At 48.0% G+C, this 24790-nt stretch overlaps 1 protein-coding gene across 3 annotated transcripts; it reads left to right on the top strand.

Annotated features, from left to right (window-relative positions):
* The first annotated feature begins 2935 nt into the window (after nucleotides 1-2935).
* Nucleotides 2936-16972, top strand: NME5 (NME/NM23 family member 5). 3 transcript variants are annotated; one of them, XM_032958386.2, is made up of 6 exons: nucleotides 2936-3025; nucleotides 4824-4965; nucleotides 6031-6236; nucleotides 9488-9588; nucleotides 11754-11872; nucleotides 15466-16972. In XM_032958386.2, the coding sequence occupies exons 2-6, from the start codon at nucleotides 4855-4857 to the stop codon at nucleotides 15550-15552; spliced, it is 624 nt and encodes a 207-aa protein (XP_032814277.1). In that variant the 5' UTR covers nucleotides 2936-3025; nucleotides 4824-4854; the 3' UTR covers nucleotides 15553-16972. The 3 variants fall into 3 exon arrangements, with proteins under 3 accessions (XP_032814277.1, XP_075924526.1, XP_032814279.1); XM_076068411.1 differs by lacking the exon at nucleotides 2936-3025 and adding an exon at nucleotides 3036-3230; XM_032958388.2 differs by lacking the exon at nucleotides 2936-3025 and adding an exon at nucleotides 3036-3234.
* Nucleotides 16973-24790: the final 7818 nt, after the last annotated feature.

The raw sequence follows: 24790 nt of genomic DNA, 5'->3' as shown, positions 1-24790 counted from the left end.
AGCGGCTTTATCGATCGCAATGTTGATCGATACATTAATCACGTATACATTTTATCATTGTGTATAAACGTGACGATCTCGTCGGGTGGTGGAGGGTACACAGAATCAGAGTCGTATTTATGCTGGATGAATCCGATGAGCTATAAAGCTCTTGTTAACCGACGCGTTTCAGCAGTCAAGCGCGTCAGAAAGTTACAACAACCATTACATTAAAAGCGCGCGACAAAGTACAGGATTGGCGAACAACCCAGAAAGAAACTTGGGCGTGAAAACTACAACCCCGTGAGAGAGAGAGGAAAAACCGAAATGGGGAGACAACATGGTGCTGGCTAAGACAACGTAAGCGTCGAGTTAAATAGTCGATTCGTTGACACATTCAGCTCAGCGCTTAACCTAATCCCTCCATTGGACTATAGGCGAACTCGCGTCCTCAATAAAGTTGAGGTTCTTGGTTATACTGGTAGGAGCGAAGTTGTAATAAACTGAGTGTACCAGCCTGCAATAGATGAATGTGTCCGTCCGTCCGTCCCCTTTCAATACTTTAACGAGAAGTGAAATCTCGTGCTGTTGGGGTGTAATAAAATCGCGCAAAATTCCAACGTCCCTACCAGCCCACCCCGCAGGGACCTGTTTGAGAGTATTCTGGCCCCCTAGACGCTTCCCACGCGATAAGCCCAACGTCGTTGAGCTCGCATTTGTGATAGGCGCGTAGCTTCTCGATGCGAGACGCCAAGAGCTCAAGCGGAGCCTTAGGGGACGTCCATGAATGACGTCACGCGATTCTGGACGATTTTTGACCCCACCACCACCACCACCACGTCACACGGCGTCACAAAAAGTCAGACCCCCCCCTCAAATATGACGTCACAAAGCTCTGCCCCCCCCCCCCAAAAAAAACATATTTACATTTTGAAATTAAAACTTGCTTCAAATCACTTTAAACTATTGTCATTGTAGTGCGTATTTAATGTGGCGCTGTACTCTGATGTTGTAGGAGTGTTGTTATAACAATTAGTGTTGTTATAACAATTAGTGTTGTTATAACAATTAGTGTTGTTATAACAAGTAGTGTTGTTAAAACAATTAGTGTTGTTATAACAATTAGTGTTGTTATAACAAGTAGTATTGTTATAACAAGTAGTGTTATAACAATTAGTGTTGTTATAACAATTAGTGTTGTTATAACAATTAGTGTTGTTATAACAAGTAGTGTTGTTATAACAATTAGTGTTGTATATAACAATTAGTGTTGTTATAACAATTAGTGTTGTTATAACAAGTAGTGTTATAACAATTAGTGTTGTTATAACAATTAGTGTTGTTATAACAAGTAGTGTTGTTATAACAATTAGTGTTGTTATAACAAGTAGTGTTGCTATAACAATTAGTGTTGTTATAACAATTAGTGTTGTTATAACAAGTAGTGTTATAACAATTAGTGTTGTTATAACAACTAGTGTTGTTATAACAATTAGTGTTGTTATAACAATTAGTGTTGTTATAACAAGTAGTGTTATAACAATTAGTGTTGTTATAACAATTAGTGTTGTTATAACAACTAGTGTTGTTATAACAAGTAGTGTTGTTATAACAATTAGTGTTATAACAATTAGTGTTGTTATAACAATTAGTGTTGTTATAACAATTCTATATTTATTTAAAGTTGCGCATTTTGATGTGACGTCACATTTCTCAAACCCCCCCTCTCTCGTCACATACGTCACAAATGTCTGACCCCCCCCTCACTAGGTGCGTGACGTTATTTATGGACGGCCCCCTTACCTGTTAGAAAAAAATTGATTTAATTATTGAATTGATTTTCTCTCTACGTCACTTTACCGAAAGATCCGAAAAGTAATCTCTGCAGTCAAGAAAGCTTCAAATAATATTTTTTTAAAAACCGTGCAGTTTAGTTATATTATTGGTTCTTTCGGTAAAGTCACGTTGAAGGGAAACAATAAAATAATACAATATATATAAAACAATAAAAATTCTCACGACGTTTCGACTGTAGTTTAGTTGTTTTAGATTAGCGCTGTTGGCCAAGTGCCTTCCCTATACTTTCGCTCTGCTGTTGAGCTTTTTTGTAGCGTCTGAAGTTGTTGTTACGCTCTGACCCCGTGTGTGAAAGAGCTTCATGGCTCATCGGATTTCTCCTGCCAGGATAAATAAATAATCTGGCTCCATGGGGGGGGGAGGGGCTGGGGGGACCGGCTAGGGAGGGAGGGGCTAGGGGTGAGGGGGGGTTGGGGGGGAGGGGCTGGGGGGACCGGCTAGGGAGGGAGGGGCTAGGGGTGAGGGGGGGGAGTTGGGGGGGAGGGGCTGGGGGGACTGGCTAGGGAGGGAGGGGCTAGGGGTGAGGGGGGTTGGGGGGGAGGGGCTGGGGGGACCGGCTAGGGAGGGAGGGGCTAGGGGTGAGGGGGGGGAGTTGGGGGGGAGGGGCTGGGGGGACTGGCTAGGGAGGGAGGGGCTAGGGGTGAGGGGGGTTGGGGGGGAGGGGCTGGGGGGACCGGCTAGGGAGGGAGGGGCTAGGGGTGAGGGGGGTTGGGGGGGAGGGGCTGGGGGGACCGGCTAGGGAGGGAGGGGCTAGGGGTGAGGGGGGTTGGGGGGGAGGGGCTGGGGGGACCGGCTAGGGAGGGAGGGGCTAGGGAGGGAGGGGCTGGGGGTGAGGGGGGGTTGGGGGTGAGGGGGGTTGGGGGGGAGGGGCTGGGGGGACCGGCTAGGGAGGGAGGGGCTAGGGAGGGAGGGGCTAGGGGTGAGGGGGGGTTGGGGGTGAGGGGGGTTGGGAGGGAGGGGCTGGGGGGACCGGCTAGGGAGGGAGGGGCTAGGGGTGAGGGGGGTTGGGGGGGAGGGGCTGGGGGGACCGGCTAGGGAGGGAGGGGCTAGGGGTGAGTGGGGGAGGGGCTGGGGGGGGCGTGAATGGGGGGGAGGGGTTGGAGGGGGTTCGTTACCATGGCGACAGCGTTGCCACTCTGAGGCCTAGCGGCGAAGGCTTCGCGCGGGCAGCGAGCTCCCGTCAGACGCGGTAACCGTCGCAATACCCCCACGAGAGTTTGAACGACGTTTTATTTTTGTTGTTGTTATTATTGTTGTTGTTGTTTGAACGTGAACAACACGCAAGAAGTCAACACTTACACCCAGACACGGGGAGGGATTTAAACGTGCGCCAACATTCGGCACGCAGACTAATACAGCCGTGCTCATTGCGACGCATCCGAGCGGTGGCTACTGTAGGTACCCCGCACGCAACGCGATCCATTTGTTGTACGTGTAACACAAGTGTGAAGTTTCACGGCGCTATTTATCACGTTTATTTGTACCGCGGCGCGTTGAGTGTCCCGACGCACGTCTGTACGCGTTCACAATGTCATTCGGTAAAACAATTTTTGTTTTAACTTACATTGCGGAGACGGAGCGATGGACACATTCGCACAACAAAGATATAAACATAAAAAAATAAATTTCCTCCCGCATAGTCACAGTATAAACTGTTGGGGCAAACGCTGTTCTTAGCGAGCACACAAAAAAAACATAGAACAATATTATTTTATTGTTTCCCTTCTACGTGGTGGTGACTTTACCGAAAGAACCAAGAATATGAATCACCTGCAGTCACGAAAGCTTTAAATCAACATTCAGTTCGGTTTAATTTATTAGGTACTGGCTTGGATTCACCACGCCCGGCCACCTTTGTCTCCCCAGTGGCGATGTTCACACACCACACCAGTTAATTGTTTGAGGCTGAGTGGACCTAGGGGAGGCCCAGGAGCGGTCAAAATAATCGTCACCGGTGGTGGCCGTGAGCTGGAATCGAACTCGTGGTCGCCGGGTTCGTAGCGCGGCGTAGCGCTAACCGCTACACTGCCGCTCCCCACACACACAGACACACACACACAGACACACACAGACACACACACAGATTACACACACAGACACACAGATTACACACACACACAGATACACACAGACACACACACAGACACACACACATATACACACACATATACACACACACACACACAGATACACACACACATACACACACACACACACAGATACACACACACACAGATACACACACACACACAGATAGATACACACATACATACACACATACACACACACATACACACACACATACACACACACATACACACACACATACACACACACAGACACACACACACAGACACACACACACACACAGACACACACAGATACACACACACAGATACACAACAAAGACAAAGATCCCCCATATAGCCTTAACAGACTGTAGGGGCAAGTGCTGTTAGCGAGCACCTATGAAGGCCGGAACGGTACACGAGGGGGTGGGTGGCCAGCACCACGCCCGACCGCCTTTGTCTCCCTAGTGGCAATGTTTACACACCGCACCAGGTACTCATTTGAGCCTGAGTCGGCCTAGGGGAGGCCCGGGACCGGTTCAGATAATCGTCACTGGTGTTAGCCGTGAGCAGGAATCGAACCCGGGTCGCCAGGTTCATAGCGCAGCGCGCTAACCGCTACACTATCGCTCCCCACTACACACACAGATACACACACACAGACACACACACACAGATACACACACACACAGACACACACAGATACACACACACAGATACACATACACACACAGATACACACACAGATTACACACACACACAGCCATAGCTGGCAGCATGAGTCTCGGCACACGAGAGGGTGGGTTGCCAGTACCACGCCCGGCCGCCACACACACACACACATGGGTGGGGAAGCCTCGATCCAGCAGTGGATAGTCCATGGCCGTGGATGTGTTGTTGTTCCTCTGCGCACTGCAGTTTGTGAGGAGTACCCTGACCGGGCTTAACGATGTCTGAAGTTCTGCTGCCGCGCACCCTGGCCATCGTGAAGCCAGAAGCTCTGGAAGCGGCGACTCAAATCCGAGAGTGCATCGCACAAGCGGGATTCACTGTGCTACAGGTGTGCCAGGTCCATGGTTTCACACTTCCTTTTCCACTGGCACATCCGAGCCGAGGCAGCGCGGGTCCCTCGCGATACGAGTGGCTTACCGAACCAGAACCAATCCACGATCTGTCAGCCGTCTGGCATTTCGCTGCTGAACATGTTGGCATCGTGCAAACTCCGGTCATCCTCGCAGCGGCTTTTGGCTAGCCATCGAACAAAGATGGTCACCGCATCGCGAGCCTTCAGATGCGCTTCTGCGACCGTCTGGAATGCTCTTCTCTCCGATATTAAGAAGCCACTGGAGCTGTGCACTTGTAAATCATCTCGATTGAAAAGTAATTTCTTTCTAACTGTTTTTTTCTGTTTAGTTTGTTGTCCTTCCTCCGCATCTCTGATTAACACGGTTGGCTACGTACGGTGTCAAAGGAGTTCAAGATACATACAGAAGACGACATCTGAATCTTGATGAGGGCCAAATAGGGCCAGGGGTGACGCTAATAGCTCATTCAGTGCACTGAGTAGACTGAGGACAGCTTCACCGCCGCGTTATTTAGACGCGTTTTAAATCCTTCATTGCAAATCCCCATGGGCACGCTTTGATGACGCAGCATCACCGCATCGCCTTTCACGTTTCTTAAATCGTTCATCGCGTTTGATATCGCCATGGCTCGTGACGATAATCGCCACCGAGCTATAGAGCTCTCTTTCAGAAGCGGCCTGGCCACAAATGATAGCTCAACGAAGTGGCTTATCATCATGTGGAAATTTATCGCAGCCAAACACTCTAAACGCGCGTTGATTCTAAATGTCGAGGGAGAAACATGGGGACCCAGAGAAAAATCCATGTGACCACGGTGAGAGTCACATGCGAACTCTAAATTACCAGGCGTCGGGGTCGGGATCGGGATCGAACCCACGGCTTACCGCGTACCAGGCGAGGTAATTAACATCTCGCCACCATTGGCACAGCCTGACACCCTATGGCGGGGCGGTAAAACAGAGCACTTAGCCCCAGCCATTGGCTCAAGTGACGCGCGGGTGGGTCCTTGTGTTTTGTTTTTCTTTGTCTCCGTTGCCCAGTGCCGGCGCGTGCACCTCAGCCCCGAGCAGGGCAGCGAGCTGTACAGCGAGCACTTTGGCAAGATGATTTTCCCCAGCCTGGTGGCGTACATGAGCTCCGGTCCCGTGCTGGCCATGGTTCTGGCTCGGCACCGAGCCACGGAACTCTGGCAGCAACTCATGGGACCCAGAAACAGCGAGAAGGCTCGGCAGAGCCACCCCGACAGGTACGGGACGCGTGCGGGTGATGGGGGCTTTGCACTTTGCAACGGACGTGTCCTCTGGTTTATACGATGTGCTTGTTTTGTCTCTTTCAGGGGAGGGTCACTGTGTTTATAGAAGACGACCTGATGCAGGCAGGAAACTGGCGATGTTTAGACACATATTTGGATGGACGACAAGAAAATGAAAAGTGTGTTGTTCGGGAAAAATAGAACCGGAAAGACAGGAAGATCTGACGGAGAATGGCTTGACCACATGACAGACAGGTGTTAGACAGATGTGCACGATGTGTCAGAGAATGGCTTGATGACATAATTAGACAGGTGTCAGACAGATGTGCACGATGTGTCAGAGAATGGCTTGATGACATAGGAGACAGGTGTCAGACAGATGTGCACGATGTGTCAGAGAATGGCTTGATGACATAGGAGACAGGTGTCAGACAGATGTGCACGATGTGACGGAGAATGACTTGACCACATAGGAGACAGGTGTCAGACAGATGTGCACGATGTGTCAGAGAATGGCTTGACGACATAAGAGACAGGTGTCAGACAGATGTGCACGATGTGTCAGAGAATGGCTTGACCACATAGGAGACAGGTGTCAGACAGATGTGCACGATGTGTCAGAGAATGGCTTGACGATGTAACAGACAGGTGTCAGACAGATGTGCACGATGTGACAGAGAATGGCTTGATGACATAGGAGACAGGTGTCAGACAGATGTGCACGATGTGTCAGAGAATGGCTTGACGACGTAACAGACAGGTGTCAGACAGATGTGCACGATGTGACAGAGAATGGCTTGATGACATAGGAGACAGGTGTCAGACAGATGTGCACGATGTGTCAGAGAATGGCTTGACGACATAAGAGACAGGTGTCAGACAGATGTGCACGATGTGTCAGAGAATGGCTTGACCACATAGGAGACAGGTGTCAGACAGATGTGCACGATGTGTCAGAGAATGGCTTGATGACATAATTAGACAGGTGTCAGACAGATGTGCACGATGTGACAGAGAATGGCTTGACCACATAACAGACAGGTGTCAGACAGATGTGCACGATGTGACAGAGAATGGCTTGACGACATAAGAGACAGGTGTCAGACAGATGTGCACGATGTGACAGAGAATGGCTTGACGACATAGGAGACAGGTGTCAGACAGATGTGCACGATGTGACCGAGAATGGCTTGATGACGTAACAGGTGTCAGACAGATGTGCACGATGTGACCGAGAATGGCTTGACGACATGAGAGACGTGTCAGACAGATGTGCACGATGTGACAGAGAATGGCTTGGCGACATGACAGACAGGTGTCAGACAGATGTGCACGATGTGACCGAGAATGGCTTGACGACATGAGAGACGTGTCAGACAGATGTGCACGATGTGACAGAGAATGGCTTGATGACATAGGAGACAGGTGTCAGACAGATGTGCACGATGTGTCAGAGAATGGCTTGACGACATAAGAGACAGGTGTCAGACAGATGTGCACGATGTGTCAGAGAATGGCTTGACCACATAGGAGACAGGTGTCAGACAGATGTGCACGATGTGTCAGAGAATGGCTTGATGACATAATTAGACAGGTGTCAGACAGATGTGCACGATGTGACAGAGAATGGCTTGACCACATAACAGACAGGTGTCAGACAGATGTGCACGATGTGACAGAGAATGGCTTGACGACATAAGAGACAGGTGTCAGACAGATGTGCACGATGTGACAGAGAATGGCTTGACGACATAGGAGACAGGTGTCAGACAGATGTGCACGATGTGACCGAGAATGGCTTGACGACATGAGAGACGTGTCAGACAGATGTGCACGATGTGACAGAGAATGGCTTGGCGACATGACAGACAGGTGTCAGACAGATGTGCACGATGTGACAGAGAATGGCTTGACGACATGAGAGACGTGTCAGACAGATGTGCACGATGTGTCAGAGAATGGCTTGGCGACATGACAGACAGGTGTCAGACAGATGTGCACTGCCTGAGCACATTGGCACGAGACAGGAAAGTGGAAGTTAATGACAAAACGTGCAGTGGATACCTACGGGCTGTCTGCCCATGGATCGTGATGATCATGATGATTTCAAAGCAAACATTGGCGGTGTCTCTTTTATAAACCGGTATTTGGCCTCTATCGCTGACATGGCTCCTTCCTTCCGTCACGTGTGTGACCAGATTTTAATGACTTTATTGACGTATTTACGTGCTATGGTGAAGGGCTGTTGCCCAAAACGTCGTCTGTTAGATACCTTTCCCTTCTAGTCCACACATGGTGTTGTTGACGAATGCGACGAGTCTTTTATTAATGGAACCGGGTACAGTCCTCGACAACTTTATCGCCACCATACAGCCACTTTCACCGCTACCGTATTCTCCACAGTTATAAGACACGTGATTGTTCACAACTCTGACATTTTTACACTCCATGTTCCCTGGCTCACCCGCAGGGGCGGGGCTACAGGGGGGGGGCTGGGGGGGGGCTCAGCCCCCCCTGAAACTTTGGGAAAGTCGGTAATCGGGATAACCGGATATCCGGCTGCTGCAAAATGCTGCAGGCTGCCACCTTGTGTACTGCCCTGCAGGCTGCCACCTTGTGCTGCCCTGCAGGCTGCCACCTTGTGCTGCCCTGCAGGCTGCCACCTTGTGTGCTGCCCTGCAGGCTGCCACCTTGTGCTGCCCTGCAGGCTGCCACCTTGTGTGCTGCCCTGCAGGCTGCCACCTTGTGTACTGTCCTGCAGGCTGCCACCTTGTGCTGCCCTGCAGGCTGCCACCTTGTGTGCTGCTGCCCTGCAGGCTGCCACCTTGTGCTGCCCTGCAGGCTGCTTGAGCGGCAGCCTTTCGAACTTACCGAACTTATTAGCCACATCGGCGGCTCCGACCTATGAATAAACTTCGCGTTCAAATACAATAAAATGTGTTTTATACATTTGTGGTGCCCATTGAAAAACAAAAACACACTGAGATATCTCAGAATATTGAAGTCAGCCCCCCCCAAAGTCAAAATCCTGGCTCCGCCCCTGCTCACCCACGAAGTCGAATTTTCCTTAAAATCTTTCCTTTTTTATTTTCTCTCTCAATGACACACCGATGTCCTGCGCGAGCCTTACTGGGTGAGCCTTACCCTCCGGAGCATCTCATGACCTTGAGAACGCGGTACAGTTGACAGCGCCAATGCGTCAGCGTCCGTGGGAGAACGATGGTTGTGTCTCTTTGTGTGCGCAGCTTGCGTGCGCTGTACGGCACGGACGAGCTGCGGAACGCCGTCCACGGGAGTGACAACCCTGCAGCTGCCGAGCGAGAAATACGGTTCTTCTTCCCCGACGGTAATGCTCATCCGCTTGCTCACCCGTTCGCTTGCTCACCCGCTCGTTCACCCGCTCGCCAGCCCACTCGATCGCTCGCTCGCTCGCTCATCCACCTAATTGTTCACCAACTCGCCGATTCGCTCACTCATTTATTCACTTAATCATTCACTCAACTCACCTACTCGCTCACTGTATCACTCAATAACTGGTTCGCCCATTTGCTCACCTTCCTACTCACTCACTCGCTTGCTCACCCACTCGGTCGCTCACTCACTCGCCAAATCACCCACTCACTCACTAACTCAACTTTTTCACCAACTCGCCGATTCGCTCACTCATTCATTCACCTACTCGTTCACTCAACCCACCTACTCGCTCACTCCCTGACTCAATTACTGGCTCACCCACCCACTTACTCACCCTACCTGCTCACTCATTCTTGAAAAACAAACTATTGGAAGTTACATGGCATAGCAATGCAACCACATCTCAAGATGCTTTCCAAAAAAATAAATGCTAAAAGGGAGGTGGGTAGGAGGAGTTCGTGTTGAAGGTGGGGGGGTTGGGCGGAGAGTGGAGCAACCAATAACAAGGAGCGCCAGGGGCAGCCGGCGTAGCACCGGTGAAGCCTCTGATCCAGCACTGGTGGCGGCAGCAAGGAATGGTGGATCACCGCACACATAGATGTTGTCGTGAAACTCCCTTCCCGTGGGAGTCGAGGAGGAGACGTCGTGCCCTGGCTCGCCGGGAGAAGGCAGATTAATCTCCATCTGTTCCCATCTGTACGGTGATTGCCTCGCACACGCGCATGTTTTCACGCGAGTGCTCCGATTTTTGTGCATGTTGAACTCCTTTGGAATCGCACGTAGCCTACCGTGCTAAATCTCGAGGTGCGGGGGAAGGATGGCAAACCACTGTTGAGCTTGAACCTGCGGCGTGTGGTGTTACATAACCCTGCGACAACAACCTAAACACAAGAAGCATTGCTGAAGAAAATTCGTTTTCTATCTGTGAACACTCATGCACTGGCAAAAAAAAACAAAAAAACATCTTAATACATTGAGGACCGCAGAACTTGGGAAATCGTTGGTGACGGCTCACCGCCTGGCTGCCGCTCTCCAGCTTGTCTGTGGTTTCCTGCACACCTCCGAGTCAAAACGGAAGGAAAAAAACTCCGCACGTGACAAGTTTGTGCGGGCACTTACAATATGTTTTACCACCAACGACACAAACAGCTCTCATCTAGTAGCTACATACAGAGGCTCTGTGTCCTGAGCCATCTGTGCGTTTGAATATTCTGTTAATAAGGGGGGGGGAAAGAAAAAAAAACTGAAATTACTGTCAGGAGTGCTGTATCCGCCCTCCAGTGTCTGCACTGTGCTGTGAGGTCAATTCCCAACTCTTTCTGTGTGGAGTTTGTTATCACCCTGTTATGCAGAGTGTGAGTGCATGTGAGTGAAGCTCGCCTGGTATGCAGGAGGCCGTGGGTTGAATCCTGACCCTGACGCCTGCTGTATATATTTTTTTTATTTGCACGTCTCTCTCCCTGTGGTCATGTGGATCTTTCTTCGGGTCCTCTGGGTTTTCACGTGATTAGCCACTTCATTGAGCTATCAAAGACGTAGAGCTCAAGTGAGCCTTACCTGGGTAAATAATAATTTATTTTGAATCTTAGTTTGTAAGTTCTCACCCTGCACGGGTCTCCTCCGGGTTTTCTCCAGCTTCCTGCCATCGCTAAATTGAACGCACAAAGTAACAGGTATTAGGCAAACGTGCTGGGGGAGGAGGAGACTATCACATGGCTGTGTGGCGACGTGGGCTGATATCCACTTACAATATAACATCGGCATACATGCGTGTTAATTTAATTAATGCATTTCCTTGCGTATATCTGGTGCTCTAATTGTGTAAAAGTCTCGTCTGAAAGCATTCACTGAATATAAAAAAAAAAATTTGTCCAAACCCCGCGAAAACTGCAAAATACCTGGACAGATTATTCAAGAGGGTTTACACTTGGCAAACATTGCTTCCTCTCACGTGAAAACTTGGGAGGACTCTCCTGTAGAGAAAAAAATAAAAGAGTCACTGAGACTCTGCGAGGCATCCCTGGGTCAACAAGCATCATCGTAATAACCACGATAATCAGTCATTAATAATCGTGTTGGCTGGTGTGCAACTCGCAGCCGTTCTGGAGCCGATCCCGGAGAGTCCGGCCGCTCGCGAGTACCTGGAGAGGTCGGTGAATCCCACTCTGCTCGCCGGACTCACGCAGCTCTGCAAGCACAAGCCAGCCGATCCGGTGGTGAGGGACAGCTCGCATGTGCACATGTATGTCGAGAGCGGCAACGCACCAGTGGGCGCTACGAACCCAGCAGCCCGAGCTCAAAACCCCGCTCTCGGCCAACATCGCTGACGAGTATCTGAAGCGCTGCCATCGCACTCCCAAGACTTCGGTGGCCGCCCATGAATGACGTCACGCGATTTTGGACGATTTTTGACCCCCTCCTTGTCACACGGCGTCACAAAAAGTCAGACCCCCCCTCCCCCTCAAATATGACGTCACAAAGCTCTGCCCCCCCCCCTAAAAAAAAAACATATTTCCATTTTGAAAATAAAACACGCTTCAAATCGCTTTAAACTATTGTCATTGTAGTGTGTTTTTAATGCGGCGCTGTACTCTGATGTAGGAGAAAATATTTATTAACATGTCTATTTAATTAAGTAGAACGTGTTGTCTGTATTGATTTAAAGTTGCGAATTTTTATGTGACGTCACATTTCTCAAACCCACCCCCCCCCCCCTCTCGTCACACATCGTCACAAATCTCTGACCCCCCCACCCCCCCCCCAAAGGTGCGTGACGTCATTTACGGACGGCCCCTTAGCCTTATATGAGTAGCTGGTGCGGTGTGTGAACACCAGCACTGGGGAGATTAAGGCGGACGGGCGAGAGACCAGCCACGCCACTTCCTCGTGTATATATGTTGAACTTCTTTTGCACTGTACGTAGCCAACCGTGCCAATCGGAGGCGTGGGAGAAGGACAGCAAAACACAATAAAGCCGTTCTAATGAAATGAGTTTTCAATCTAGATTATTTAAAAGTGCATAGCTCCAGTGGCTTCCTATAATATCGGAAGGAAGAGCGTTCCAGACGGCCGCAGAAGCACGCGCATCTCACCGTTTTTGTGCGATGGTTGCCAATAGCCGCTGCTGCGAGGAGGATGGCTGGAATTTGCGTGATGGTTTATGCTCCTTTACGAGATCGGCGAGGTATTGTGGTTCATTTGTGGCTTAAAGGTCGTGATCTAAGCGTGGCTTCTTCCACTCCGGCGCTGTCCTCCAGACAGTCTGGTCCCTTCAGCTGATGAAGGCCGCTTGTGTTGTGGCCGAAACGTCGTGATTTTTTTGTTATTTTATTTTCACCTACGTGACTTTACCCAATAGAACCAAAGAGTATGGATCCTAGCAGTCACGGAAGCTTTAAATCTAGAATTGAGCATTTTGTGTTTAATGATTGCGACTTTATAAGGTCAGACTGGAGCTATGTGGCTCATGGACACGTGATGTGAGACATGCGTGGGAAAGATCCTGTGGGTGTCTTGCGCAATTGCGTCTCCGCTCGCCACTTTGCACCGGACATCGTAATGTTGGGGGTAAAGGAAAGAGCTCGACAAGAAATGACCTCTCTCAAACCGTGATGATTTACTCCACTGGATGTTTTGACAGCTGACCATGAGGCGTGTAATTCCTCTCAGTCCATGCACCGGATGCCTTGGGTTAACCGCTCTGGAAGGTTTCCCCGATGTACATGCTGTCCTCAGTAGCATAACTCAAGGGTGCCACGGTGATGAGATGTTAACTACCTCGCCTGGCTAAAGACGATCGATCCCGACTCTGACGTTTTTATTTTTTTGAGTTTGCATGTTCCTTCCGTGGTCGTGTGGATTTTTCTCCGGGGTCCTCCGGTTTTTTTGCCTCCGGGTTTTCCCTCCACATTTAGAGACACGCGTGTAGAGACTTTGGCTGCTATAAACTTCCACATGGCAACCACTTTGTTGAGCTATCATTTTTGGCCAGGTTGCTTCTGAAAAAGAACTATATAACCCATTGGGTCTTACCTGGCAAAATTAAAAAAAATAAATTATGTATTCTTCTGTGTGCCTGTGCGTGTGTCTCTCTCTGTTTGTCTCTGTGTGAGTCTCTCTCTGCTTGTGTGTCTGTCTGCGTGTCTCTGTGTGTGTCTCTCCCTGTGTGTGTCTCTCTTTGCTTGTGTGTCTGTCTGTGTGTCTCTGTGTGAGTCTCTCTCTGCTTGTGTGTCTGTCTGCGTGTCTCCGTGTAGTCAACCAGGTGGGGTGTTGACTGTTGTGTTGGCCGACTCTCTGTGTGTTGTATTGCATTATATTTCCAAGTTTACTATGTTTGTTCTCTCATTCATTTGTACCTGATGATGGTTGCTTGTGTTGCAATCGAAACGTCGTATTCTATTATTTAATTTAATTTATTTCTACGTGACTTTACCGAAAGAACCAAAGAATGAATTATATATATTTTGTGGTTTTAACCAGCGTGGCGGTAGGGGGTGCCTTGCCCCCCTCCCCTGGTGGCCAGAGCTACGAGTTGGGGCCCCCCTTGACAACCACCATGAGATGTGTTGTCAACAACAACAACAACAGTGTCAAAGAACAAAAACTTATTTAAAAAACGCGGTTTCAAATTATTTGAATGAAAATGCTTTTATTTACGTTCCACGTTGTATTTCAATTTTATTTTGCTATATATCGCGGTGGTAGATAGCCCGCTGTAGGTGCGACGGTGTTAAACACATCAAATACTGGGGCCCCACCTGACCGATTGCCGCACCCCCTGAGCTGATAATCGAGTTACTACGCCTCTGTCGGCCCCGCAGAGAAAATCACCTTGGTTGCCACTCTGACTGCCGTTATATTGGCACAAGGGCTTAACCCTCCCCGTGACCCCTCCTCACTCAATTGGCCACTCACTGAATTCCCAACCCACACGGTGAATGTTTTTAACTAAGTCCCGTGTCGTCCCATTTACAGCGATGGCATTCATGATGCCGCCGACGACGACGATGATGGTGGTGGTGCTAATAACGATACTGATTAGTGTTTTTTTTTTTAAATAACCCTCTCTATGCTGGGGCATATCAAAGAGGCCTTTACATCGCACCGTGTTAATGTGAACATTTAATCAATGCCGCTCAGATGTCCGACGGCTCTCGGCTCGTGGAGAAAAACATCGGACATCGACACGGGACGACATTGCGCTCAAAGCACTTGCCAGAAATGAACCACAGCACCTCTCTGATCTCGGCAAGGAAGATAAACCACCACACAAGCTCTGGTCATCCTCACCGCAGCTGCTTTTGGCTAACAATCAAACAAAGATGTTAACTGCACCGCGCGCTTTCAGATGCGCTTCTGCGGCCGTCTGGAACGCGCTTCCTTCCGAAATTGAGAAGCCGCTGGAGCTATGCACTTTTAAATCGAGATTGAAAAGTAACTTTGTCAGAATTGCTCTTTTGCGTTTAGATTGTGTTCCTTCCCCCGGACCTCCGATTAGCGTGGTTGTCTACCCACATGTACATCGGAGAAACGTTGCAACGCCGCAGTGAAAAATCTGCGCCGTGCGTCACCGTCTCTCCTAACCCAAGCTGTTTGTGACCTCTCTCCCTCTCCACCCCTCTCTCCCTCTCCACCCCTCTCTCCCTCTCCACCCCTCTCTCCCTCTCCACCCCTCTCTCCCTCTCCACCCCTCTCTCCCTCTCCACCCCTCTCTCCCTCTCCACCCCTCTCTCCCTCTCCACCCCTCTCTCCCTCGCTCGCTCAATCGCTCACCCGCTGCCGCGCGTTGCACGTCTCGTCCGTGTTTTAGGTGTGGCTTGCCGACTGGCTGGTGCGGAATAACCCAAACAAGCCCGCCGTGACGGACGGACAACAGGAGGACGACGAAGGTCGATAAGAGGAGGAACGCGAAGGAGTGGATAGTTATTTTTAAACCGCAATTTTGCCGGCCGTTTCCATGTTTGACGGTTATTTAAAGCTTGGCGGTTACATATTGGGTTAACCCAACTGGATACCAATTGTCTCACTGGTAGAAAATGGCCACATTACGATTCACACGTTCAATTTCACTCTCCATTATAAAAAAAAATTTATTGCTATAATTTTATCCCGATTGTCACGAGAATCCAGTCGAAGATCTCGCAGAGCAGTGCACCCCTTCCTGTAAAGAGAACGGCCTCTAAAAATTGCATATCACAGCGCTGTCTCTGAGATCCCCTTCGGGTGATCTGCGCTCCACACAGCAGGTGGCGGTGTTCTCCAACATGCCCTGCATGTAAGATTCACGTTTGTCGCGCGGCAGTGAAACTGATCATTTAACATTCAGAGCTGGCCTTTTGGCAAGTTAAATGCAGAACCAAATTTAATGCGCTCACGGCTTTTGTTGTTGCGCGGCGATTGGCGATCGGTACCGAGACCACCGACTCACTGCATGAAAACTCGGTTTTACCATGGGCGGTGGCGAAACCTGGATCCGAATCCAGGATCTAATCCAATGCCGAGCTCTGTGGCAGTGATGAAACCTAAATCCGAATCCAGGATCTGAGCACCCGGACTCAGCGTTGTGACCTCTTAGCCACTCGGACCCCTTTTCTTGATCGCACGTCATTCCCAGATTCACAATAAAAAATAAAACATGCATTGAACGTGCACCTGAGAATCGATTACCAAATAATATTAAATGTCGATTTAAAGCTTTCGTGACTGCAAGGATTCATCTTCTTTGGTTCTTTCGGTAAAGTCACCACCACGTAGAATGAGAATAAAAGAATACATTGATAAAATAAAATAACACGATAATATTCTCACGACGTTTCGGCCACAACACAAGCGGCCTTCATCAGGTGAAGGGGACGAGACTGTCTGGAGGACAGGACACTCCAGCGCTGTCCTACCAGACAGTCTCGTCCCCTTCACCTGATGAAGGCCGCTTGTGTTGTGGCCGAAACGTCGTGAGAATATTATCGCGTTATTTTATCAATGTATTATTTTATTATCATTCTACGTGGTGACTTTACCGAAAGAACCCAAGAAAATAATATTAACATGAGATGCGAGAATGTCATTGGATTAAAAGTAATATATTCGTGAATAGCATTGGTACTATTAACGTTGTTACGGTTTCATGATTGCAAATGCCATGTTTACAATCACTAAAACGCCCTATGCAAGGTTAACTTTGGTCCTTCAGCAGTGAACGTCAGTGACTGGTTATGTATTTAACGCAGCGGCTGTAAGCACTGTCGCGAGGGTGTGATATAAGCTTGAAGTTTCCCCACTTTAACGGAATAAATCATAATCCTAACGGATGACCGCCGTCCAGAATATAAGCGCCTCATTCGAGACCCAACCATGACACCTCCTGCCATTGACGTTTCTCCTCCCGCTCGTCCGCCAAGACGCACGTGTAATCATCGACCGCGTCGGAACATCACCAGGCCGGTACGCGCGCATCTCCGTCATGAATTGAAAACGAAAGACAAAGCCTCAGCCCTTGTGATTGTTGCCACGCAACTCAAACCGTGGACCATAGAGTGACCCACTTGTAGTGTAGCGCTCCTTCAATGAGGAGGAGGAGGGAGGAGGAGGGAGGAGGAGGAGGGAGGAGGAGGGGGGGGGAGGGGGGGAGGGGGGGGAGGGGGGGGTGGAGGGGGAGGAGGAATCCCGACATTGGTACTTAGCTCCTGAAAATAATTTTCTGCCATACCCGGGAATATAAAATGAATAGCGGCTATCACCAGGCTAAATATCTGTGAGGCAGCCCAGGCACAGGATTCCCAACCACCTCCGGTGGCTGGGGAACTTCTCACATTGACATGTCAATCTCTCCCATTAACATGTCAATCTCTCACATTAACATGTCAATCTCTCACATTAACATGTCAATACCTCACATTAACACGTCAATCTCTCACATTAGCACGTCAATCTCTCACATTAACATGTCAATACCTCACATTAACTTCGCGATTACATTTATTTTATTTTATACCTACGTGACTTTACCGAAATAAATTTCGATTGAAAGCTTTCGTGACCGCAGGTGATTCACATTCTTGGTTCTTTCGGTAAAGTCACCACCACGTAGAAGGGAAACAACTAAATAATAATAAGTGAGAATTTTAATCCCCCCCCTCCCCCTTCGCACGTGATGGTCGTACAAGCTACGTCATCACATCAACGATACAGGATAATTTATCCACCAATCAGGCTGTCGCCTGATGAAGATAGTTGTAATTACTGGCGAAACGTCGTACACAGATTGTAAATGTTGTGGATTTGCTCTCCAACGCACCGGTGTGCTGTATTAGTAACGAATTTGCATGTTCTGTTTATGTGACAAACCTTACTAATTGGCTGTTGTCGGGTGATGGCGGGTTTAACAACCCATTCAGATTTAAATTTTGATTTAAAGCTTTCGTGACTGCAGGTGATTCATATTCTTGGTTCTTTCGGTAAAGTCACCACCACGTAGAAGGGAAACAATAAAGTAATAAAAATATAAAACAATGAAATTCTCACGACGTTTCCGATTGCAACACAAGCAATCATCATCAGGTGTGAAAACCACAGCAAGAAAATAAAAAAACGCCACTTTTAAAATAAAAAAAATTCTTGCTGTGGTTTTCACACCTGATGATGATGATGATTGCTTGTGCTGCAGTCTAAACGTCGTGAGAATTTTATTGTTTTATATTTGTATTATTGCCCTTCTACGTGACTTTACCGAAAGAACCAAGGAGTAGCGGCTACGGCATCCGTCTGTACCCTTCAGGCTGATGAACACAACTTTTTTTTACTTTGTACAGTTCCGGCGATATCGCACAACTCTGTCTGCTCGAGCACTTTATGAGGTCGTGCTTATCATGATCATGATTATTATTTTCATTATTACTACCACACACCGTAAGCGCTTGCCACGAATGAGCCACAACATCTTGCTGATCTCATTAAGGAGCATAAACCATCATGCGAACTCTGATCATCCTCGGTCCGGAACACTTCCTGGCGATATTACCGAGCGGATGGAGGCCATGCACTTGTAAATCCTCTCGAGCCACACTTGAAGAGCTGCAATGCGTGTGAATAGGTACACAACGTCACAGATTGCCAGCCCCTGATTTAGATTGAGTTAAGTTTGTGCTGTCTGTCCTTCCGCACGTCCGATTAGCGCGGTTGGCTGCGTATGGCGCAAAAGAAGTTCAACATACACACATGATGATGGTGGTGGTGGTGGTGATGTACCTGCATGATGAGGGAGTGGGGCATGCTGATGCGGCCATCTGGAACGCTCTTTCGATATCACGAAGCCACTGGAGCTATGCACTTTTAAACCATCGAGCTTGAAAACATTATTTTTGTTTGTTTTAACCGCTGCGTTTTGAGTTTTAGTTTGCTGTCCTTCCCCCGCAGCTCCCGATTAGCGCGGTTGGCTGCGTACGGCGCGAAAGAAATTCGAACACACTTCCTTACACTGCCCTCCGGGGAACCCCCAGTCCCTCGTGTCGTGCTCTCTCCTCTTGCCCTCGCTCCCCGAGCCTCTCCTGCTGTGCCGCGCCGTTTCCTATCGTCCTTCATTAACTCTCCCCTGGCTCGCTCCTGTTTCCATCATCCCTACCTACCCCCACCTACGACCATCTCGTATCGATCGACGCCCACCTGTTACGTAATCGCTCCTCGGGCCACTGAATCGGTACAGGGTGATCCTGATGTCTTGCGGCTCCCCATGTGATCCTCTAACGCAGTGGTCCCTCACTCACTTGCGGAGTGGATGGTTCTGAGTGAGCGACGTCACACATTAGAAACCAATGGGGGGTTTGTAACAGCAGCACGATGATGATGCAGGGGGTAGGGGGGGTGTCTGTGCTTTGTCAGGGGCCTGCACTAAAGGCCACCAGTGGCCCACCGGTGGCCTTGTAATGAAGAACACCGCTCTGAAGCTTAACATTGTATTTTAAGTGACGTTCACAACAACAACAAAATGTAATGCAAGGGAGCAAAAAATGCTAGGGGTTAGTTAATTGGGTGGTCACAAGACATGTCGACCACCCTGTACACCCTCTCTCGTGATCAAATACGGCAGTGGAACATATCCACTGATTGTACTGATCATTGATTGATACGTGCCCGCCCCCCCGCGCCCCCCTCCCCCCTACGTGTGTGCGTCACCATTTTTTTAATTTTTACAGCCACTACAAGCTTGGAATCAAAAGCGGATATTCATATTCGAGCTGAATTGATTCCAGCAGGCGCGTGTGTGCGCGTCTTACTTTCAACGTATTGAATAACGCCGCAGTTCAAGAGAGCAAACTTTAAACTTTCAAAATTGCCGAGGAATCACCAAGCTGGAATGTAACGGCCGGGGGTGGCGGCGAGCCGGCGCGTCTAGCAACTATCCAAGCTCTGCGGTCCTCTCTACATTAAGGCGTTTTCAAACGAACTGAGCGAGTCGCCTGTTGAAACGGGTTTGCACGTCGAGTAAAAACACGCGCGTGCAGTGGAGGCCAACACTCCGGGTTCCTTGCCTAGGCGCTCCGGTTCCCTCCCGCGCGTGGTGGCGAGATGTTAACTACCTCGCCTGGTACACGTGGTGGCCGCGGCTTCGATCCCGACCCTGACGACTGCACGCTTGTGGTTTGTGCGCTCTCTCCCCGTGGTCGCGTGGATTTTTCTCTGGGTCCACCGGTGTGTATGTGTGTTTTCTTTTTACCCTTCACGTTTAGAATCAACATGACGCGTGTCGAGTGTCTTTGGCTGCTATGCGTTTCCACGTGGTCGGCCACTTCGTTGAGCTATCACTTGTGGCCAGGTCACCTCCGGAAAGGAGCTCATAGAGATAGCTCAGTGGGCCTTACCTGGTTCAATGCAAACAAGCAAACTGGCTCAAGTAGTACATCATTAAATGTCTGCCAATCCTCAAGGATTCTATAAATAGTGCGCAACGCGTGGCGTGCGCACAGCCGCGGCTTTAGAAATTTCCACCAGATGCCACGAGCTCGATTAATTAAAACCTCCCCGTTGGCTCATCCCACCGGACCCCCCCCCCCCCCCCCGGAGTGTCGAACGTCCGTGGGTGGAACACAATCGCCGTCAATTAGCTGCGACGCGGCGATGACAGCTCAGCCAGGTATGAACCCGGAACGTCGACACGACGGAGAGTCTCAAGGGGGTAAGCGGAGGAGCAGCGAGCTTGGCTCAGGAGTCGACGCAATTTGTTTACACTGCAGGAATCCGATGAGGTGTGAAGCTCTTTTTTTTCTTTCACAGACGTCCAGTGAGGACAGGTCAGAACGGTAGAACAAACAATGAAAAAGCACGATAGGAGTGCAAAGTATCTAGGAAAGGTAATCACGTCACTTTAAACTATAGGAATGCAACGAAAAATTGCTTTTTTTCTTACCGGGTAACCCCAACTAAGGCTATTAGATTATTATTTTCTGAAGCGACCTGGCCACGAATGATAGCTCAACGAATCGGCTTATCATGCTCGGGGTACTGTTGACCTATTGGGCCTCCTGCAATAGAGGGAGTCTCTCAGGAGAGCCCACTCTACCCCAGAGGGATATTCGGCCTACTCTTCCACATCTGTGAAAATAGAGCTTCATAGCTCATCGGATTCCTCCAGGATGAATGGAGGTTCGTAGAATAGGTGGGCGCTTTCCACACTCTTTATCCTATATTGTGATTGTGTTAAAACAAAAAAGTGCGTCTTATAATCCGGTAGCTGTGTGTGACCAGATGGACGTAACTTTATCGGGTACGTCTTCTCATACCATGTCAACCCATACGGTTTATCCCGTATTCGTGTACAGGGAAGTTGAGTTTTCAGGTTCATACGGTGTACAGCCGTTTCAATACGGGCAAAAAAGTGTCTGTGTTTCTCCCTTGTGATGGGACTTTGTAGGATGAACGTTGATATTTATAAGGGCCACGGGGTGACCAATGAGGTCTGAATTGGTCTGTAATAATGTAGGACACTGATAAGGGGTTGACAGGTAAGTGAATTGGTCTGTAATAATATAGTGACACTGATAAGGGGTTGACAGGTAAGTGAATTGGTCTGTAATCATGTATGACACTGATAAGGGTTTGACAGGTAAATGAATTGGTCTGTAATAATGTTGGACACTGATAAGAGGTTGATAGGTAAGTGAATTGGTCTGTAATAATGTAGGACACTGATAAGGGGTTGACAGGTAAGTTAATTGGTCTGTAATAATGTAGGGTCACTGATAAGGGTTCACAGGTAAGTGAATTGGTCTGTAATAAGGTAAGGACACTGATAAGGGGTTGACAGGTAAGTGGATTGGTCTGTAATAATGTAGGACACTGATAAGAGGTTGACAGGTAAGTGAATTGGTCTGTAATAATGTAGGGTCACTGATAAGGGGTTGACAGGTTTGTGAATTGGTCTGTAATAATGTAGGACACTGATAACGGGTTAACAGGTAAGTGAATTGGTCTGTAATAATGTAGGGACACTGATAAGGGGTTGACAGGTAAGTGAATTGGTCTGTAATAATGTAGGACACTGATAAGGGGTTGACAGGTAAGTGAATTGGTCTGTAATAATGTAGGGTCACTGATAAGGGGTTCACAGGTAAGTGAATTGGTCTGTAATAAGGTAAGGACACTGATAAGGGGTTGACAGGTAAGTGGATTGGTCTGTAATAATGTAGGACACTGATAAGAGGTTGACAGGTAAGTGAATTGGTCTGTAATCATGTATGACACTGATAAGGGTTTGACAGGTAAATGAATTGGTCTGTAATAATGTTGGACACTGATAAGAGGTTGATAGGTAAGTGAATTGGTCTGTAATAATGTAGGACACTGATAAGGGGTTGACAGGTAAGTTAATTGGTCTGTAATAATGTAGGGTCACTGATAAGGGGTTCACAGGTAAGTGAATTGGTCTGTAATAAGGTAAGGACACTGATAAGGGGTTGACAGGTAAGTGGATTGGTCTGTAATAATGTAGGACACTGATAAGAGGTTGACAGGTAAGTGAATTGGTCTGTAATAATGTAGGGTCACTGATAAGGGGTTGACAGGTTTGTGAATTGGTCTGTAATAATGTAGGACACTGATAACGGGTTAACAGGTAAGTGAATTGGTCTGTAATAATGTAGGGACACTGATAAGGGGTTGACAGGTAAGTGAATTGGTCTGTAATAATGTAGGACACTGATAACGGGTTAACAGGTAAGTGAATTGGTCTGTAATAAGGTAGGGACACTGATAAGGGGTTGACAGGTAAGTGAATTGGTCTGTAATAATGTAGGGTCACTGATAAGGGGTTCACAGGTAAGTGAATTGGTCTGTAATAATGTAGGACACTGATAAGGGGTTGACAGGTAAGTGAATTGGTCTGTAATAATGTAGGACACTGATAAGGGGTTGACAGGTAAGTGAATTGGTCTGTAATAATGTAGGGTCACTGATAAGGGGTTCACAGGTAAGTGAATTGGTCTGTAATAAGGTAAGGACACTGATAAGGGGTTGACAGGTAAGTGGATTGGTCTGTAATAATGTAGGACACTGATAAGAGGTTGACAGGTAAGTGAGTTGGTCTGTAATCATGTATGACACTGATAAGGGTTTGACAGGTAAATGAATTGGTCTGTAATAATGTTGGACACTGATAAGAGGTTGATAGGTAAGTGAATTGGTCTGTAATAATGTAGGACACTGATAAGGGGTTGACAGGTAAGTTAATTGGTCTGTAATAATGTAGGGTCACTGATAAGGGGTTCACAGGTAAGTGAATTGGTCTGTAATAAGGTAAGGACACTGATAAGGGGTTGACAGGTAAGTGGATTGGTCTGTAATAATGTAGGACACTGATAAGAGGTTGACAGGTAAGTGAATTGGTCTGTAATAATGTAGGGTCACTGATAAGGGGTTGACAGGTTTGTGAATTGGTCTGTAATAATGTAGGACACTGATAACGGGTTAACAGGTAAGTGAATTGGTCTGTAATAATGTAGGGACACTGATAAGGGGTTGACAGGTAAGTGAATTGGTCTGTAATAATGTAGGACACTGATAACGGGTTAACAGGTAAGTGAATTGGTCTGTAATAAGGTAGGGACACTGATAAGGGGTTGACAGGTAAGTGAATTGGTCTGTAATAATGTAGGGTCACTGATAAGGGGTTCACAGGTAAGTGAATTGGTCTGTAATAATGTAGGACACTGATAAGGGGTTGACAGGTAAGTGAATTGGTCTGTAATAATGTATGACACTGATAATGGGTTGACAGGTTTGTGAATTGGTCTGTAATAATGTATGACACTGATAATGGGTTGACAGGTTTGTGAATTGGTCTGTAATAATGTAGGACACTAATAAGGGGTTGACAGGTTTGTGAATTGGTCTGTAATAATGTATGACACTGATAATGGGTTGACAGGTTTGTGAATTGGTCTGTAATAATGTATGACACTGATAATGGGTTGACAGGTTTGTGAATTGGTCTGTAATAATGTAGGGACACTGATAAGGGGTTGACAGGTAAGTGAATTGGTCTGTAATAAGGTAGGGACACTGATAATGGGTTGACAGGTTTGTGAATTGGTCTGTAATAATGTAGGACACTGATAAGGGGTAGACAGGTAAGTGAATTGGTCTGTAATAAGGTAATGCACTGACTAGGGTTTGACAGGTAAGTTAATTGGTCTGTAATTAGGGGTCGTCCATAAATGACGTCACGCGATTTTGGACGATTTTTTTACCCCCCCTCCCCCCTCGTCACACGGCGTCACAAAAAGTCAGACCCCCCCTCAAATATGACGTCACAAAGCTCTGCCCCCCCTCCCCCCAAAAATAAATAAATTCCATTTTGAAAATAAAACATGCTTCAAATGGCTTTAAACTATTGTCATTGTAGTGCGTATTTAATGTGGCGCTGCACTCTGATGTTGTAGGAGTGTTGTTATAACAATTAGTGTTGTTATAACAATTAGTGTTGTTATAACAATTAGTGTTATAACAATTAGTGTTGTTATAACAATTAGTGTTGTTATAACAATTCTATATTTTTTTAAAGTTGCGCATTTTGATGTGACGTCACATTTCTCAACCCCCCCACCCACCTCGTCACACATCGTCACAAATGTCTGACCCCCCCCTCC

The sequence above is a fragment of the Petromyzon marinus genome, chromosome 21 (assembly GCF_048934315.1).
Source record: "Petromyzon marinus isolate PM22_M1 ecotype Great Lakes invasive population chromosome 21, UKy_Petmar_22M1.pri1.0, whole genome shotgun sequence".
Taxonomy (NCBI): Eukaryota; Metazoa; Chordata; class Hyperoartia; order Petromyzontiformes; family Petromyzontidae; genus Petromyzon; species Petromyzon marinus.
Note: the sequence above shows the minus strand (reverse complement) of the source record. Positions and strands in the feature narration are given on the sequence as shown.